This window comes from Myodes glareolus, chromosome 1 (genome assembly GCF_982192425.1).
Source record: "Myodes glareolus chromosome 1, mMyoGla1.1, whole genome shotgun sequence".
NCBI classification, from domain to species: domain Eukaryota; kingdom Metazoa; phylum Chordata; class Mammalia; order Rodentia; family Cricetidae; genus Myodes; species Myodes glareolus.
Genome location: NC_142026.1, coordinates 62,734,003 through 62,753,326, shown reverse-complemented (window position 1 = coordinate 62,753,326; position 19,324 = coordinate 62,734,003). Strand labels below are relative to the sequence as shown.

The window sequence follows — 19,324 nt, the reverse complement described above, 5'->3', positions numbered from 1 at the left end:
ATTACACAAAGAAACCCTGTCTTGAAAAAACAAACAAAAATTATACAAGTGAAAGAAGCTAGATGCAACAGGCCACACAGGATAGGGTTTCATTTATGACATTTTTGAAAAAAAAATGAACAATACAGACAGGACAGAAATCATCAAGGACAAAAGAGGGAGAAGAATTCAGCAAGGATGCTAAACTTAAATGTCTAGGTGGGAGCCACCCCACAATAAACATCTGCCAAGTCTACCATGACATAACAAAGTTAGCCTTACTGTCTATATTTCCATTAAAATCATTTTATTGAAACTCCATATTTACCTCTTACCTCACCGTGTATTTTTTTAATCTTGAATGAATGCTGAGTTTTGTCAAATATTTTCTGAATAAACTGAGAGGTCAGACTCTACATCAACACCCTGCACCTATGTGAGCCCTGAGGACAGCTGTGATTTGCATCTGCAGCTCAGAAGCCGGAAAGCTTCTTGGACTGAAGGTGGGGCCGACTGGGAATTTAGTCAATTTCTGTTGACTAAAAAGACACAGCTGATGATGATGGCCACAGAAGTGTAGACACTTGTCAAAATTCAGGAAGCAATGAAATTGAGGTCTGTGCATGTGTGACGGCCTACAAAGATATTTCAGTGAAGGACAAGCGTGCCGACACGCTGGCCACAACCCCCTGATTGCTGAAGCCACCAATGTACAAAGCCCTTCAGTTTGATAGACATTGGTACACAGGTTCCACGGGGTTGGGAAAATGACCTGTGTGTATAACTGAAATGTCCTTCAAGCCTCCTAGGAACAATTTTACAGAAACTTTATTCAGAGATAGATTGAATAAAAAATTTCAAATGACTGCTCTTCTCAAAGCTGACTTAAGAGTTACTGAAGGCAGGAGGTGTCTCTGGCATTGTTTGCCTATAGAAGCACACAATGTAAATGGACATCTCAAATGTTTACTGGAAGAAATGTATTTCAGAACAATTTCAACAAGTGATACTTTATTAATGGTGAAAGCAGATTTGCATAGTAACACTGCGGCCCACTTTCTGTTAAGAGGAGCTACGCGGCTGTTTAAAACCATACTGGCTGGGACACAGCACAATCTGCCCCTAAACTCATCTGACACTTAAGTGCGAGGGGTGAAAAGAGGGAAATAGTGTAAGTAAACGATTATGCTTCTGTGCAAGCAGAAAATGTGCGCACAGCAGAAAGCACTGCCATTCAGAGCAATGTCGGCTGGAGCAGAGGGACAGTGAGGTGCCAGGGTTCGCGCTGTGAGCGCAGGGAAGGCTACAGCAAAGTCACACAGTCGCGGCTTGGGTAAGAGCTGCCAGAAGCCCCTCGGATTTATTAACTGTTGAATTCTGAGGTTTTGGCCACTGGGTAAGTAGAAAGCGTGTAGTGTTTTTAGAAACACCTTGTGGCCACCACATTCGGTTATGCAGCCCCACGTGGGGTGGCCACCAGCAGCTTAAGGAATGTTGCTCCTATCAAACAGATCTGGTCTCTTCTGTTCTAGGATATTTAGCAACCTCCGGTTGACACTCAACCTTTCTGTGGTTACTGTCACAGTGTGTTAAAGGTCAAGGTTCTGAATGAAGTCTGCATGGCTCCAACATACAGGCTTCTTTGCTCTGTGGTCTCCTAATTGCTGTTGAAATACTGACCCTTTTATGATACAGCTCCTCTGTCTCCCACAACAGTTCTAAGAACTGGAACGTTTTGGCTTCCATCTGAAATATCAGATCATAAAACCTTATAGAGTGTGCTTCCTGAGGGTGTCCTCTGGTGCAGGGAAATCCCTGTGATCCTCATCGTCAGCATGGACTCTCTGGTGAATCACGAGGCTGGAGCTCCAACTGAAGCCTTTCCCGCAGGCCTCGCACTTGTACGGTTTCTCTCCAGTGTGAACCCTCTGGTGGGCTTTGAGGTAGGAGCTCCAACTGAACCCTTTCCCGCAGGCCTCACACTTGTACGGTTTCTCGCCAGTGTGGATCCTGTGGTGGTCGTGGAGGTAGGACCTCTGCCGGAAGCGTTTGCCACACACGTCGCATTGGTACGGTTTTTCTCCTGTGTGGACTCCGCGATGAGCTAGAAAATTGGAGGCCCGACAGAAGCCTTTCCCGCACTCCTCGCACTGATAGGGTCTTTCTCCGGTGTGGGACCTCTGGTGGGCTTGGAGGTGTGACTCTACCGTGAAGCCCTTTCCACACTCTGCACACTGGTATGGTTTCTCTTCGCTGTGAACCCTCTGATGGACTTGGAGAATTGAGACGCGACTGAAGGCTTTGCCACACGTCTCGCATTTGTATGGTTTCTCTCCGGTATGGATTCTACAGTGAACGTTCAGATCTGAACTCCGACTGAAGCCCTTCCCACACGTGCTACATTTGTAGGGTTTCTCACCAGTGTGGCCTCTCTGGTGGGCCAGGAGGTGTGAGGCCTGGCTGAAGCCTTTCCCACACTCCTCACATATATAGGGCTTTTCGCCCGTGTGGACTCTCACGTGATTGTTAAATTCTGAGCTGTGACAGAAGCTCTTCCAACAAGCATCGCACTGATAGGGCTTGTTTCCAGTGTGGCCTCGCTGATGGTCCAGAAGCGTCGAGGCCCGAGTGAAGCCCTTCCCACACTCCTCACATTTGTATGGCTTCTCTCCCGTGTGCCTTACTTGGTGAGCTTGAAGACCCGACAGGCGGCAGAAGGAGTAGCCACACTTCTCACATTTGTACCGCCTCCCTCCCACGTGGGTTTGCCCATTCACCCTGAGATGACAGTCCCAGCTAGCGTCTTCCCCACTCACCCCCTTTTTAGAAGGATCTTCACCACCATTTATTCTGCAGTGGAGCTGAAGCCGCGAATTCCAACTGGGATGTTTACTGAAGCCGGCTTCTTCACACTGGACACCATCCTGTTTCCCTAACTGAGAGCCAGTTTCTCCAGCTTTCCCCATGCAGTCTCGACCCTGCATTAACTCCCTTGTAACTTGGTGCCAGATTCGTGAGCAGAAAAACTCCTCGTGCGGCAGGTACCTCCATCCTACCTCCTGAAGCAACTCCATCTCATTTAGATTCCTGGCTCCTAAAAGCATAAAGAGAGTTCAGAGAGAGAGGTAGGGCGTGTGAATGCTCTGTTGGCTGGAGTCCGAGTTACATAGTAAAGACCTCCGCCTAAGGCTTCCCTGGACCAGAGGATGGTCCCCTTCCCTCTAACATCCTGTGTCTGCCCTCTCACCTCCACGCCCTAGAAGCCAGGGGTCAGTGCATGAGTCTCCCATTCAATGGCCCTAGAGAGAATCACAGGGGAGTGACAAGTTGACACTCTGTTCTCGCTGGAGCAAGGAAAGGATTCCCATCGGAAAACAAACAAACAAACAAACAAACAAAACAGGTTCCCACACACACACCCCGGGCATGGTGGTGCACACTTTGAATCCCAGCTTTTGGGAGGCGGAGGCTGGCAGATCTCTGTGAGTTCAAGGCTAGCCTGGTCTATGGAGTCAGTTCCAGGACAGGCTCCAAAGCTACAGAGAAACCCTGTCTTGAAAAAAAAGAACAAAAAAAGAAAGAAAGAGAGAAAGAAAGAAAGAAAGAAAGAAGGAAGGAAGAAAGGAAGATGGAAAGAAAGAAAAAAAATGGAAAGAAAGAAAGGGAAGACAGAGACAGATGGCCAGTCGCTAACAATCCCTACGTTCCTGGACCATGCATCATGCCTATCTTTTTACAGAGATGGTCTTGCCTTGCAAAGGGAGGACCACAGAATCCTGTGTAATCTTTTCTGAGAAAGGGTCTTAGGCACCCCAGGCTGGCCTTGAACTCACTGTATCAACAAAGATTACCTTGAACTCCCGATCTTCCTGTCTCTACCTCAGCAGTGCTGGTTTATACCAGGACTCCATGCATTGTTTGCTCAGGACTCGGGAGTGGACCTAGGGCTCCACACACACTAGGCAAGCCTTCTACCATGGAGCTACATCCTTGGCCCTTTTACACATTTCAGACAGTCTACCAAATTTCCTCTGATGGGCTTTGGAAATGCCGCCTGAGTAGCTGAGGTTACAGGGTTGGGAATTATCAACAGGTCTGGCTACATCTTATCTGTTTTAAAAACCTCAAGATGCAGTTTTAAGATGGGAATTGGGCCACTTCTGGTGACATGCCTATGATCCCAGAATCTGGGATGCGAAGACAGGAGGCTTAATGAGAGTGTGAAGCCAGTCTAGTCCTGTCAAGGGCAACACAGTGAAGACAATAATGAACAAGCTGCGCGTGGTGGCCAGGGCCTGTAATTCTACCACTTAGGAGGAGGAAGGTGGGTCACACGTTCAAGGCCAGCCTCGACTGCACAGTGAGTCTGAGACCTCTCTGGACTTCTAGGACAGTGTCTCAAAAAACAAAAGCAAACAACAGAAAAATGGGAAAATAAGTTATTGGGAAAATGAGAAAAAATTTAGCTGCCACTGAAGACTTCCATCAACTGGAGAGATGGCTGGCTGGATGAGATCCCTGGCTGCTCTTCCTGAGGACCTGAGCTCAGTTCCCAGCACCCACACGGCAGCTCACAACCATCTAACTCCAGGCCCAGATCTGATGCCATGTTCTGACCGCTGCTGGTACTAAGCATGCATTTGGTGCACAGACATACATGCTGGTAAGCCATGTATACACACACACAAAAAAAATTTAAATTAATATTTACATGATTAGTGTCCCTTTAAACTGATATTTCACCCCCCCTTTGAATGCAGAAATATGAGGAAAATAATGTATATGCAGAGTAGTGGAACATGGCACAATGTCCTTTCTTTGATTTAATCACCATATTTATTTAATAAGAATTTTTTTCTTAAATTTTTTTCTAAAGTTGTCTTTATTAATTTTTTAATGACCTTTAGGAGCTTGGAGAGATGGCTCAGGGGTTAAGAGCACTGGCTGCTTTTCCAGGAGACCTGGGTTTGATTCCTTCCACCTGCAAGGCTGCTCACAGCCATCTGTAACTCCAGTTCCAGGAGAATCTGATGATGCCCTCTGCTGGCCTTATAGGGTACTGCATGTACCTGGTGCACAGATACACAAGCAAAACAACCAAGCACATTAAGTAATAAAACATTTTTTAAAATGGCCTTCGAGGAGCTGGAGAGACAACTGACAGCTAAGAGTGTTCTTCGATTCCCAGCACCCACTTGAGGCAGCACAGCCGCTTGTAACTCCAGCACTGAGGGCGCTGCTCAGGTGCACACTCTCACACATAAACATACTTTATAAAAAACAAACCTTAAAGCTGAGCTTCAAAAGAAACATTTAAAAAAAGTACTGTGCTCCCAAGATCTTTTTTTTTTTTTTACTGAAACACAACTCCTCTTTGTGGGAGGTTGGAAATCCAACTCCACACAGTTCTACCTATTGCATGGCCAACTGTGTTTTGTTATACAGACAGGGAGTTAGCAGTGACCTTCGACAATGCTAAAGGACAGGGTCTCAGTGGTGTTCCTTATTGGCCTGGAACTTGGCAGCAGATCAGGCTAGCCTCCGACTCACAGAGAACCCTCAGTCCGATTGCTACCCTGCCTGTTTCACCAGAAGGTCACTCCAGTGTTAGCAGGGTGACCACAGAGGCACATCCAGAGGAGCCCAGAAAGGACAGAGGACAAATCATGCTCCAGAAATGGACCCTGGGACTCCATGGGTTACTTCTGAAACTTCTATCTCTCTCCCCGTGTGTTTAAAAAAACACTTTTAAAAATGTTTCTTAAAACAAAACAAAACAGTAGACTCAGGAAAAAACACCGTGTCAGAAAACAAACAGTAAAAATGATGAATGCCAAGAAACAGTCCTGCCGGCCACAGCGCTGAGCTCCACACTAAGGGTTGGGGTCCCAGGACTTACATTTAGTGGCTGGTGGTGAGCACTGACAGAACTGGAATATTTCAGAGGTGTTCTGTGCACTGGAAAGGTACTGCTGTCGAAATTCTTCAGGCTGTGTTCATTCACAAATATCTACACACACATATGTACTCAGTACTGCCTTAAGGAAATAGGAAGGGAGGGAGGGAGAAAGGGAGGGAGGGAGGGAGGGAGGGAGGGAGGGAGGGAGGGAGGGAGGGAGGGAAGAAGGGAGGGAGAGAGGGAGGGAGGGAGGGAGGGAGGGAGAGGGAGGGAGGGAGATGGATGGATGGATGGATGGATGGATGGATGGATGGATGGATGGAAAGACAGACAGACAGACAGATGAGGAAGATAGATAGGCAGGTATATATATATATATATAGAGAGAGAGAGAGAGAGAGAAGAAGAAGAAGAAGAAGAAGAAGAAGAAGGATAGATGAGGAAGATAGGTAAGTAGGTGGTAGGTAGATAGATAGATGTTAAAGTTCATTATCTGATCACTGTAGTCTCCAGCTGCTGTAACAAAACATTATAGGCATAAGCCCTGGGTTTAGGTCTCAGCACTACAAAATAATAAATAAAATAATAATAATATAAAACCCCTAGATGTTTTATATTATGTGGTGTGTGTGCGTGTGTGCATGAGAGAGAGAGAGAGAGAGAGAGAGAGAGAGAGAGAGAGAGAGAGAGAGAGAGAGACTTAATTTTTGGCAATCTAAGCAATAAATACAAGGCCTTGTGTGTGCTAAGCACATCTGTACTGCTAACACCCAGGACTTAAGATATTTTTCTTCACTCAGGAGACAGAGACAGGCAGATCTCTGCAAGTTCGAGGTCAGACTAGTATTTAGCAAGTTCTAGGTCAGCCAGGGCTAAAAAGTGAGATCCTATCTCAAGGGGAAAAAATATTACTTAATATACACATAAACCAAAAATAAAAAAATGTATGGATGTAATGATTCTTCAATAAAACAGCCGAATTGTTTAGGTGAAAAAGTCTGCAGTATTGGCACATCCCTGGAGAAGACGGTGCATCCTGAGTTCTACTAGCACATAGCCTGCCATTTCTGCACACATGCTGCACATGATCATTTCTGAATGTGGCATTCTTGTGCCTTCTAGAAGGTGTGTCAGATCTAGGGAGGACAATTAATTCCTTCCTGTCAGGGTCTGTTTCTCGCTGTAAATGGCATCAACTGACCCCTGATTTAAACTGAACGCCACCTTCCCTAACATGTGTTGCTTAGTAAAACTGTGTTCCTCCCCACCCCCACAAGGTCTCACTATGGCTAGTAGGTTTCTTCTATGGCATTTACTTGTTTCTGTAGACAACAAAGACAGGGCCGTACATATAGTACTTTTCAATAAGACTAAGCAACAGGCGATATTCTTCCCTGAGTCTTCTGGGAAAGTGGCCGTGAAGCAAAGACGAACTTGAAGGCTATGTGTTTCTGCTCTGTGCTCACGTGAAAGGCAGAGGTCATTTCTAGGGTCCTGATTAAGAAGAGGCCTTTTAAAAGCCTGGGATGCCGCTCGGTGGCAGCAGCCATGCCCAGTATGTACAAGGCCTTGGGTCCATCCTCAGCACTGCCAAAATGAACTGGAAAGCCCCTCCCCACCCACTGAGTGTGACTCACTACAAAGCCCATGGGAAAGCCCAGGGAAAGACATACGCTCTGAGGTGCCTGAAACCCCGACCTCAGGGAAACCGCATCAGGGAGGCCATCAGGTAATGCAGTTGCTGGAGCTACACACGTAAAGACCAGACTCAAGTCCGCTGCAAGAATAGCAGGAGCTCATTTCTCCAGACCAGGTTTCAGTTGTTTATAAACCACGTATGCCCAGGGTTTATAGTGTTGTTGTTGTTATTATTATTATTATTATTACTAGTATTATTTGTTTTGTAGTGCTGAGACCTAAACCCAGGATTTATGCCTACAATGCTTTGTTACAGCAGCTGGAGACCACAGAGCTCAGATAATGAACATTAGCATCTATCTATCTACCACCTATCTACCACCTACTTACCTACCTACCTACCTATCTATCTGCAAAGGCACCTAGAAAATTAGAATAAGACATCCTATCAAGTTGTGTGTGTAGTGTGCATGGGTGTGTGGTGTTTTGTAGTAACACCCACAAATTGTCCTCTAACTTCCATAAGTGTATTGTGGTACACGTGTACATGCACACACACACACTACATATATACATATAGAGATACTATACACATACATACCACATACATACCACATACATCATACACACACCACATACACACACATACACTACACATACACATATCACATACACAACACAAACACCGCATACACCACACACACACCACATACACACCACCACACACACCATGCACATGACACACACACACACACATACCACATACACCACACTCACATACCATATACACCACACACACATACCACACACACATACCACACACACACCACATACACCATACACACCACATATACCACACACACACCACATATACCACACACACATACCACATACACCACACACACATACCACATACACCACACACACACCACATACAACATGCACACATACAACACACACCATATAAACCACACACACTACACACACATACCATACACACCAGTATGCATTTTCCAGACTTGCTGGTTTGCTCTGTTTTCGTTTGAGACAACAGTTTCGAGTCTGAGGATTCATGAAGTCAGGACTGTCCCTTTGGTCTGGGCATTGGTAGAGGCACTGTCCTGAGGGCTTCTACCTTCACTGTTTATTCCCACTTCCCCCATCTTGCAGCACTAACATCACTACCATTTCTTTACAGATGAGAGAGCTGAGACTTTCAGCCTTCTGCCATCTTCCTCCACCGCACTCTGCCACAGACATATCCCCCCTCCCGCCCCGGGCAATCTACATAGCAACTGATGCTGCTATGGCAAACTCTGATGTTTCTTTTAGACCAGCACCTTTACATTGTAATCAGTTATCGCTGGAATGTCTCCGCCTTAGGACAGTTGTGCCCAGCCTATGGACGGTGAATATGGCCCAACATATTTGTAGATAGCAACGTTGTTTCACAGTGTCTGAAGTTTGGATACCTCTAGCTGCTCTGACAGAATACCTGAGACTCAGTGACTTATAAAGAATAGAATTACTAACAACCTCCACAGCAGCAGGTACAAGGGAGTCACTGCTGAGGGAAGAGGGCTAAGCCAAAGACCTCTGCATGACAGGGTGTGAATTAGTGACCTCCGCTGGAGCAGGCCCAAGGCAGCAACCTCAGCAAATCCACGCAAGCAGCCGCTGTGGGAGCAGGCCCCAATGATCCCCAGTACTGCAGAGTGACCCCAGGGAGTGCTGAGAGACCTCCAGGAACAGAGTGACCTCCGGGGTGACTGGAACCATGGCCCTGACTGCACCATGAGGAGCAACCATCTGAGGCTTGGATCCACTGGCACTTGGAAGATTGATGGCCAGAGACACAGACAGTCCCAATTACACCAATCAGAGGAAAAGATGGGTAGGCAAGGTAAGAACACATGCAACACCACAAAGAGCAACACGACACCAATAAAAACTAGTGGCCCTACAACAGCAAGACTTGAACAATCAAATATAGATGAAGCAGAAGAAAATGACCTAAAAAAAAAATCACTTTTGGAGACAACAGTTTCACTCTATGCCACAGGCTAGTCTCAAACTCAAAGTGATCCTCCGGCCTCTGCCCTGTTTTCCAATATTCTAGTTGTGTCATAACAAAAGAAATACATTTCATGTAAAAGACACAAAAGATGCAGACATTAGCATAAATTATTAAAAAGTTCCCTTTTCACCAGGATGGGTGGCGCTAGCCTATAATCCCAGCATTTGGGAGATTCAAAGCCTGTCTGGGAAACTGTGAGTGCAAGGCCAGCCTGACCGTGTTAGGGAGCCCCTGCCCAGATAAAAAGTGAGAACAGTATTAGGGTTACATCTTCATGGCAGCGTGCTTGCCCAGCATGTGCAAGGCCCTAGATCCAATTTCTAGCATCACACACACACACACACACACACACACACACACACACGTGCGCGCGCACACGTACATGTGAGCACACGTTTCCCTTTACAGTCTCACACATTTTTGGCAACAGGCTATAGTTTTGCTGCAGTGAGAACTTACCACCAAGGGTTCTGATTATCCCTACCCTCCACCCCCATTTCTTTTGTTTTAAGATAGGATCTCAAAGTTCCAGGCTATTCTGGAACTCACTATATAGACCAAGCTGGCCTCAAACTCACAGAGATCTGTCCACCTCTGCCTCTAGATTGCTAAGATCAAAGGTATGTGGCACCACATTTGGCTTTTCTACCCTATTTTTATTTCATTAAAAATTGATCATAGGGGGCCAGTAAGACGACTCTGAGGGGAAAGGCACCTGCTGCCAAGCCTGAAGATCGGAGGAGAATCAACTCCCCAAGTTGTCCTCTGAACTTCATACAGATGCGACAGCACGTGTGCACCCACATACATACAAACACGCACACAAAGTAAACTTTTTAATTTATGATTTATTTCTTTTACGTGTATAAATCTTTTGCCTGCGTGTATGTCTGTGCACTATGTGCGTGTCAGTGTCGTTGGGGTGAGACAAAGGAGTTGGGTCTCCATGCGACTGGAGTTACAGGCGATTGTGAGCTGCCATGTGGGTGCTGGGAACCAAACCCAGGTTCTCGGCAGGAGCAGCCAGTGCTCTTAACCCTGAGACATCTCTCTAGCCCCACAAAGTAAAAATTTTTAATATTAAAAAAGAATGTTCATCTATTCACTCCATGTGTGGCAGTGATTAAAATTAGAGAAGGTACAAAAACATTAGCATCACACTGCCCTCCTGTGTCTCATGTACAAAACGCACACATTATTGGCCAGGGGAGAAACACTGGAAAAATCCAGCTCTGTATCTCACAATGATTCAAGGTCTTGAGACCCCTTCAAGAGCTGCAGACACAGCCAGGGCCACAGAGACGTTGTGGGAGCCACCGTCTGCTACACAACCATCCTCACCCACTGAGAGCAGTGTCCTGAAGGTCTCCAGCATCACATCACGGTACAGCTTCCTCTGGGCAGAGTCTAGCAGCCCCAGCTCCTCCTGGCTGAAGACCACAGCCACGTCCTTGAATGTCACTGCCTCCTACAACACCAAACACATGCCCCCTAAATCTTTCGACAAAGGGTAGCTGAGGCTGGGATGGGGCACGGGCATGGAGTACCTGCCTGGCATCCACAAAGCCCTGGGTCCCACCCGCAGCAATACAGGCACTGGGTGTGGGGTACAGTGTCCCATGCCAGTACATGGGAGGCTGAGACAGGAGGGTGACTTGTCAATTGGAAGCCTTACTGAGTTCCAGGACAGGATGGAACCCTGTCTCAAAAACATAAAACAAACAAAAAGATCACTTTCTATATGGAGCTCAATTGTCCATTTTCTTATGCGTTAAAACTGCAACATTAACAAATATTCCATTTTGGGCTGGAAAAATGGCTCAACAGTTAAGAGCACTGGCTGCTCTTCCAGAGGACCTGGGTTCAATTCCCAGCACCCACTTGGCAGCTCACAACTGCCTGTAGCTTCAGCTCCCTGGAAGCTGACACCTTTACACCAATGCACATAAAATAAAGTTAAAATAAATTATAAAAAAATCCAAACATTCCATTTTAAAATTACAGTGTATGAGGCTGACTTCCTTTTCAACTTTTTTTGCTGTCATATTCTTTCCCTCAAATGAATATAAAGACCCTTGGTTCTTCATGCCATAGACAACATTGAGCCTATAACAAAAACCTGGGCTAACAAGAGGCAGCAAATTTGAGATTTGCTGCTAAGCCAGACATCCCAGGTTCAAGTCCTGGGAGCCGCGTGGTGGGATGGAGAACTGACTCAGCCAGTTGTCCTCTGAGCTCCACATGTGCTCTGGCAAGCACACGAGCACACTCACACTCAAAATCAATGTTAATATATTTTCACAAGTTTACTAACCATGTTTATTTCCTCTTTGAGTTTTTGTTGTTGTTGGCGGTGGGTTTTGTTTGTTTGTTTGTTTGCTTGTTTGTTTGTTTTTTGGGGGGTTTGTTTGAGACAGAGTCTCTGTATAGCCTTGGCTGTCCTGGAACTTACTCTGTAGACCAGGCTGGCCTCGAACTCACAGAGATCACCTGCCTCTGTCTCCTAAGTGCTGGGATTAAAGATGTGCATCACCAGACCCCTCTCCTCTCTGTATTTTATTATTTCTTCTGAGACAGGGTCTTGTAGCTTAAGCTGGCCTCAAATTTGATATAGCCCAGGATGACCCTGCACTACTCTAGTCCTCCTGCCTCTATTTCCCGAGTACTGGGATCACCAGTGACACCATGACTGGTGTATGTGGTGCTGGGGATTGAACCTGGGGCCTCATGCATGCAAGGCAAGCACTTTACCCATTAGGCTAGGCCCCTAGCCCCATGTTCATTTCTCTTTGGCACTTTGCCTGTCCCTCTATTTTAACTAGTACATAGCTTATGGCTATGTAAAATTCTATTGACAATGTTAAGCTTAGTGTTTGTTCTGCACTGCTGGGGATCAAAGCCAGGCACTGAAGGAGCACGGCAAGTGCTCTGCCCAGGCTAATTTCTAGCCCATACTGCCAGCCCTTAGCATCCATGTAGTAGATAGTCTCCCTCTTATTCTTGTCTAGCTTTGTGTATAGCAGAGTCACAACCTGAATGATGCTGTCACGGGCTTTTCTAGTCTGTGATTGTTCATCCAATCATATTTACATTTTATCTTTATCGTTTTTAAAAACCATCTTTATTAGTAGTAATTATGTGTATATGGGGTGTGTATGTGCTACGTGAGTGCAGGTGTCCTCAGAGGCCATACGAGGGCATCATGTCTCAGGGAGCTGGAGTTACAGGCTGTTGTGAGCTACTTGATGGAGGTGTTGGGATCCAAACTTGGGTCCTCTGGAAGAGCAGCTGGTGCTTTTAACTGCTGAGCCATCTCTCCAGCCTTTGTTTTTATTGCTTTATTCATCCACTTATAAAGTGATAAAAAGAAAATAGAAATTAAGTGACACAGGGTGACTAACATCTGGCACCGCAGGGCTTCTTCTCAAATGTCAGCAATTCTCCTTAATACTTTCTAAGAAGCAAGGAGATATGTGGAATTTTTGAGAAATGAGATGAGAACTTAGGGGCTAGTGAGACAGCTCATGGGTTAAGGTGCTTGCCACCAAGCCTGGGAAACTGAACTGAAGGAGAGAGCCACAAGTTGTCCTCTGACCTCCACATGTACACCACACTGTGGCAACGTACACCTGTATACAGCCACACCCACACAACACATAAATCAATAAATGTAAGAGAGAGAATTAAAAAAACCAAAACAGTCAGTCCAGCTCACCTTGTACTTGATCATTCTGTTCTCCCAATGAACGGCTGCGTCTTAGGAAGGTGCATTGATGGGAGAGAAAAGAACCATCAACATCTGGCCGGGGTGTGACCAGCCAGCTCCCATGGCAGCATGCTGTGGATAGCAATGGTGCTCCCTCCTCAGGGAGGCTGATTCAGACAGCACTCGCCCCTGCAGCTGAGAACCCCTGGCCCAGGAGAGACAACCAACCATTTGCTCCAAGAGAACACTCCCTTCCCAGCCTCTGAGTCAGACTTTGACACTGGAACAGTGGAGAACGGCGGTCAAGTCAGTGCTCTGGGAATCAGTGCACAAATGGCCAGCTTTTCAAATCATGCCATTTTGCAAACTCACTGAGTTGAGAGGAGAGCCATGGAAGACTTCACTATGGAAACAGAGACAAATGAATGAAGTCCCGCCTCTGGGAAATAAGGTAGCCATATTTTTAGAATCAACATAATTAAAATTAACAAACTACAGGAATCATATTTGCTGGGCAGAAACAAGAGCTTGGTGTGATGTCACACACCTGCAGTTCTGGTACTCAGGAGAGACTGAGGCAGGAAGATTGCTTTCAGTTCAAGTTGGCCTGGATTCCACAAGGAGATCCTATCCCAAAAGTCACTATAAAAGCTAAAATGCTATTGTTTGGCACATCAGGGGCTACCCAAGTAGCACATTAGCACATGCGTGCTAGCACGCTGCTCCAGAGGTTTCTCACACTTACCTGCGATGAAGCTGCTGTGTGACCTCAGTCCCAACACCTAGCCTACTGTGCGCATCTACAGCTATAGAAGGGACAGAAACAGAAAGCAGCCCTATGGTTATGACGGGGAGTAAGTGAACACACGCGGCCAGCACCTTGGATGAGGCACTTGGTATTTTAGGGTGTTCTTACCGACAAAGATGACAGCTGTTGCACCAATGAACACACAAGGTCAGAGGCAGGTGGGGTCCCCGTCCCAGCTTCATCCTGCAGTCAGCATTCCAAGCTTTGTCTCTCTGTTTCTTCTAATGTCGAAAACAGATGGGCAGGAGTCACAGAGAGAGAATGAGCGCTGACAGAAAGGGCGAAGGCAGATAGCGGAGAGGGGTCAGAGATGAAGGAACTGCTCTGAGCCAACCTAAGCACTCTAATCTCAAGGCACCACGATGAGTCACCATCCCAAACAGCCCTATGGATGGACAAACCACCCCCAAGATAGGAACAGTTGGCTCTGATAGAGAAGGGACACTCCATAACAAATCAGGGGTCCCCTGGGGCAATGCCAGCAATTAACAATGTATCAATTCACGTTTAGGGATCTGAACCAAAACAAGGATAAAGAGACGCAGCAGGGCTGCTTGATTATGCACACCTTTGCTCTGATGCTTCCTTATTTATTTTATTGCTGTTTTTTAGAGCAGCGATTCTCAACCTGTGGGTCACACACCAGACAGCCTATATATCAGATATTTATATTATGATTCAGAACAGTAGCAAAATTATGTTACAAAGTAGTGACAAAATAATTGCATGGTTGGGGGCTGCCACAACATGAGGAACTGTACTAAAAGGTCGCAGCATCAAGAAGGTGGAGGACCACGTATGTAGAGTGTGTGTGAAGGGCACATGTGTGGCCACCAGAAGACAAGCTGCAGCAGGAGGTGACTCTTTCCTTCCACCGTCTACATTCTGGGGGTTGAACACAGGTCGCAGGCTTGGCAGCAAGCACTTCTACCTGCTGAACCATCTTGCAGGCCCCTGTTCCCCTACTTAAACCTAGAGTTCGGGTCAGTACAACATCTGGACCCCTTCATCTGTTAAGTCCCAACACGGCCACTATGGTTCAGTCTCCTTTCTCTACTCTTTGTCACTACTTGTCTCTTTGGTCGGACTGGGACAAGCAACTGAGCCTAGTCGATTGGATTTCCTAAGGACTTTGGCTCAAAATTCTAGTTACAATTCTAGGCAGTTCTATGCCTTGATCAGAATATATTCAGGAAGCTATGAACCTAGGCTGTAGGCCCATATTTTTTTTTTTTTTTTTTTTTTTTTAGCCAGTAAGAGGCTAGAGCTAATTGCCCAAGCAGTGTTTTAATTAATACAATTTCTGTGTGGTTATTTCGGGACTAAGCTAGTCAGGCGACCAGGACGAACAAGCAGCCTCTCTCTACAACATGAGGCAAAGATTATCTATGTGAATTCGTTTCCGGGATAGCTATTTAGTTTCATTGGTCTATGTGCCTAGTTTCGTTACATATTGTTTTTATTGTCAAACATTTGAAATACAATTTGAGATGAAAGAATGTTATCTCTCAAGCTTCCTTCTTGATGGAGATTGTTTTGGTCAAATAGGGTCTTTTAAATTGCTTATGATTGTTTAGATTGTTTGATTAAATTACTATTTTTTAAAAGGCATTAAATTTTTAATAACAACTTTTTTTGGATCTGTGGATCACCTTGAATAGTTTGAACCTAACAATGCAAATTTTTAAAATTCATAAACATGGGGACATGTTCTTTTCATTTGTATCAGCCTCAATGTTTTTCAATTTTTTGCACAATCTTTGCTGTGATGTTTTCCTTTATTTAACTAGCATATTTATTTATTTATTTATTCTTTAACAATTTCTTTTTTAAAGCAATATACAGCAAACCGTCAGCTAACATCAAATTGAATGGAGAGAAACTCAAAGCTTTTCCCATATTTCTTTATAGTGTAGCAGCCAGGCTCTGAAGCCATTGGACTGATCCAAAGTGATCACGTAGCCAAGCAGACAGAAAGGTCAGGAAGTTTGTTGCTCCTTTCTTTGTAATTTGGAGGATGCCTTATAGAGATGCTAATTCAAGCCAACATGACAGCTAGCATACTCAGCAGACAGGTAGATGCAGACGTGACAAAAGACCATTCACCTGGTTGCCTAGGTGACAAATGCTGGTGTATCCCCACCCCCCACTCAATTTATGTGTTGGTATAAAAGCTGTCTGGAGAATAAACACGGGGAGATCTTCAGGAGGAAGAAGCTTGAGATGCCCTTTTCCGTAATAATGGTGTAAGCTGTATCTGGTTATTCCTTGCGTCTCCGTACCAGTCCAGTTAGGGAAAATAGCTATCTGTGTTAGAGCCACATGGGCACTAACACTAGGCCATGGACCTGAGTTGTACAAGTTCCAGCCCAACCTTGAAGCCCTAATTTATCCTCCCGACCTCAAGTCCTTCATCATTAAAATAAGAAAAATATGCCAGGCATGGTTACGTAATCTTCAATCCATCACTTGGAAGGAGAGGTGGGTAACTCTGAGTTCGAGGCCAGCCTGGCCAACATACAGAGTTCCAGGACAGCCAGGGCTACACAGAGAGACTCCTCAAAACAACAGAAGCCAGGTCAACTCACCGGGAACTTTGCTGTCTGCGCTGAAGGAATCACAATCTCACCTTCCACTCAATCCATGCTGAGAGGTCAGACTGTGGAAGGGGAGAACATTGTGAAATATCATGGCAGTCATTCCCAACAACCAACAAAGCAGTTAAACAGTTCCCTCCTGCCCACCAACCTGGAGACAATTTTCCCTCTTCCTAAACAAAATAGGGAAAGTGTACAGGGTTAACCAATATTGATGGGGACAGAAAGGGGGTCCAGGAGTGACCCCTGCAGCTGAAGGAGGTCCGGGAGCACCCCCTGCCGCTGAAGATGGTCCGGGAGCGCCCCCTACAGCTGAAGGAGGTCCCGGAGCACCTCCTGCAGCTGAAGGAGGTTCGGGAACACCCCCTACAGCTGAAATTGCCCCCAATGAGAGATTTGACAGCTTAAAGAAATAAACACTCACAAGAAGAACTCGGGATCACATGACACAAACAGTTCAAGGCTTTCATTTCTACACTAACAGAGAAGATTAAAAAGTTAAAGGGCCAGGTGGTGATGGCACATGCCTTTAATCCTAGCACCCAGGAGGTAGAGGCGGGCAGATCTCCGTGTTTGAAGCCAGTCTGGTATACTTAGCAAAATCTAGGGCAGTCAGGATTACACAGAGAGAACCTGCCTCAAAAAAAAAAAAAAAAAAAAAAGTTAAAGAAAGGGGAAACCCTTGTGCCAACGGATGAGTGGTAAAGGTGTCTGTCACCAAACTCGGTGACCTGAGTTCAATTCCTGGGACTCTTCAGTGAGTTGTTCTCTGACCTCCACGTGCACAGTGCAGCATGCAAGAGTGCATGCAGGCTCACGCACCTGCATTGCGCGTGTACACACACACACACAACCTAATTGTACAAACAATGTGACTTCAGGGAACCTCTCTGAATGCTGAAACATCTTTAACCCTCTCATCAGTTACTCCGTAACCTGTGCACATGTGTGTGCATATAACTGTGTGCGGAGTAACGCGTGGTCTAAGGTTTATCATTAGTTATTAAGATGGGAATAAAAGAACCCGTGACTAATGGTCAACTACCAAGTGAAATCGAGATTTCCTGGCAGGTGGCAGCCAACGAAATTGATATAGTTTGTGACCTCAATGTCCAATAAATTGACATCGTGTAAAATCACAGACGTGTTCGTCTATGAGTCTATGACAACTCGTAAAGTACCTCCTCCACCTATCGCGGTTCCCTACATTGTGGGTATGAGTCATAAAACTTTCAGGGCAGGGTTTTATGCCCTGCATCAATCCCCCAAACAACCCTGTCAGCATGGCCCTCGTACCCCAACTCCAGGCGATAGCAGTGAAGCAAGGTGTGACGGCTCACACCTGTCGTTGCAGCACTGGGGAGGCTGAGGCTGGAGGATGACCCGACCACAGGCAGAGACCCTGTCAGGGCAATGATCTCTGCGGGATGGAGGGGGGTTCACTGGAGGCTCACTGTACTCCCGCCCCGCCAGCCTGGAGCCGATTCCCCTACGGCCGCCCGCCGCCGACCCCGCAAACCTCCAGATCTAGGGCTCAGTCGAGGAAGGTGCGGGAGAGAGGAGACTCACGGGAGGACCTGCGGAGCGGATGCTAACTGAAACCACCTGGAGACACTTCCCAGAGTGCTTCGCATCGGCCCTCAGCCCAAGCTCCGGCAACAGGCAGAGAACTTGAACTACAATTCCCAGAATGCGCCGATACCGCCGGCCTCAGCAGAAGTGCGCTCAGCGCCGGAGAATTCAGACTACAATTCCCAGAAGCAACCGCGTCAGCGCTCCAACTTACAAGCGGGCCAGACACTGTGGAACTGTAGTGGTGAGGAAACCCGATCGTGAACTCGCTTTATCGAGTGTAGCTACTCTGTGCTTTGTGTGCGTGCCACACAGCTATTCCCTACTCCTCCCCGGAAATTCTTATTTGATCTGCGAGACACTGGTCCGCACTATGCAACCCGGACTGAACTCACGGTGATCCTCCCGCCTCAACCTTACCCACTCCCAAGTGCTGGGGGCGTGTGCCACGACGCCAGGCTGCCTCTGAAGTTGACACGTCCCACAGGACCCTGGAAGAAAAGTTAAGAGTCCTCACCCATAGGCAGTAATTTGCTCCTAGCGTTCCCCTATATACCTGAGTCCTAAAAGGAAATAGTACCCAGACAGCACGCCTGACAGTTCGATAAGGGCAAAGAAGAAAGCAAACCAATGCAGAGATAAAATTCTTCAAGGAATCACCAGGGAATCGGAAAAAGACTTGTGCAATGTGATACTGTGATACTAAAACGGATAAAGAATAAGCAGGACAGAATGTCTGTAAATATAGCCCTAATGTACACTTCCTGCAGGTACGGAAGAGTATTTTTTTATTTTGAAGGATATATATATATATATATATATAATGTATGTATGTATGTATGTATGTATGTATGTATGTATGTATATATTGTTAATTGTCCAGGTTAGCAGGACATTATGCCGCAGGTCTACATATTGAGTTCCAGGCCAGCCTAGGGTACATAGTGAGACCCTGACTCTAAGAAAAGACAATCCTATTTTAAAGTCACTAGCTATATCTAGCCAATTTTGTAAGCATGGTCTTTCTCAAATATCAGAAAAGTTCTTA

General features: G+C 46.1%; 1 protein-coding gene across 23 annotated transcripts; it reads right to left on the bottom strand.

The window, feature by feature from the left end:
- Positions 1–973: 973 nt before the first annotated feature.
- Positions 974–18,385, bottom strand: LOC125404577 (uncharacterized). Of its 23 annotated transcripts, none has more exons than XM_087908160.1 (9): positions 18,224–18,350; positions 18,001–18,124; positions 16,696–16,766; positions 14,216–14,375; positions 14,045–14,105; positions 13,309–13,702; positions 11,141–11,292; positions 10,935–11,061; positions 974–3,073 (listed from the first exon to the last, which is right to left on the bottom strand). In XM_087908160.1, exons 7-9 carry the CDS (start codon positions 11,222–11,224, stop codon positions 1,749–1,751), a joined length of 1,536 nt encoding a protein of 511 aa, XP_087764286.1. In that variant the 5' UTR covers positions 11,225–11,292; positions 13,309–13,702; positions 14,045–14,105; positions 14,216–14,375; positions 16,696–16,766; positions 18,001–18,124; positions 18,224–18,350; the 3' UTR covers positions 974–1,748. The 23 variants fall into 23 exon arrangements, with proteins under 23 accessions (XP_087764286.1, XP_087764287.1, XP_087764279.1 ...); XM_087908161.1 differs by having other exon boundaries at positions 14,216–14,328; XM_087908153.1 differs by lacking the exon at positions 18,001–18,124 and having other exon boundaries at positions 14,045–14,135; positions 18,274–18,385.
- Positions 18,386–19,324: the final 939 nt, after the last annotated feature.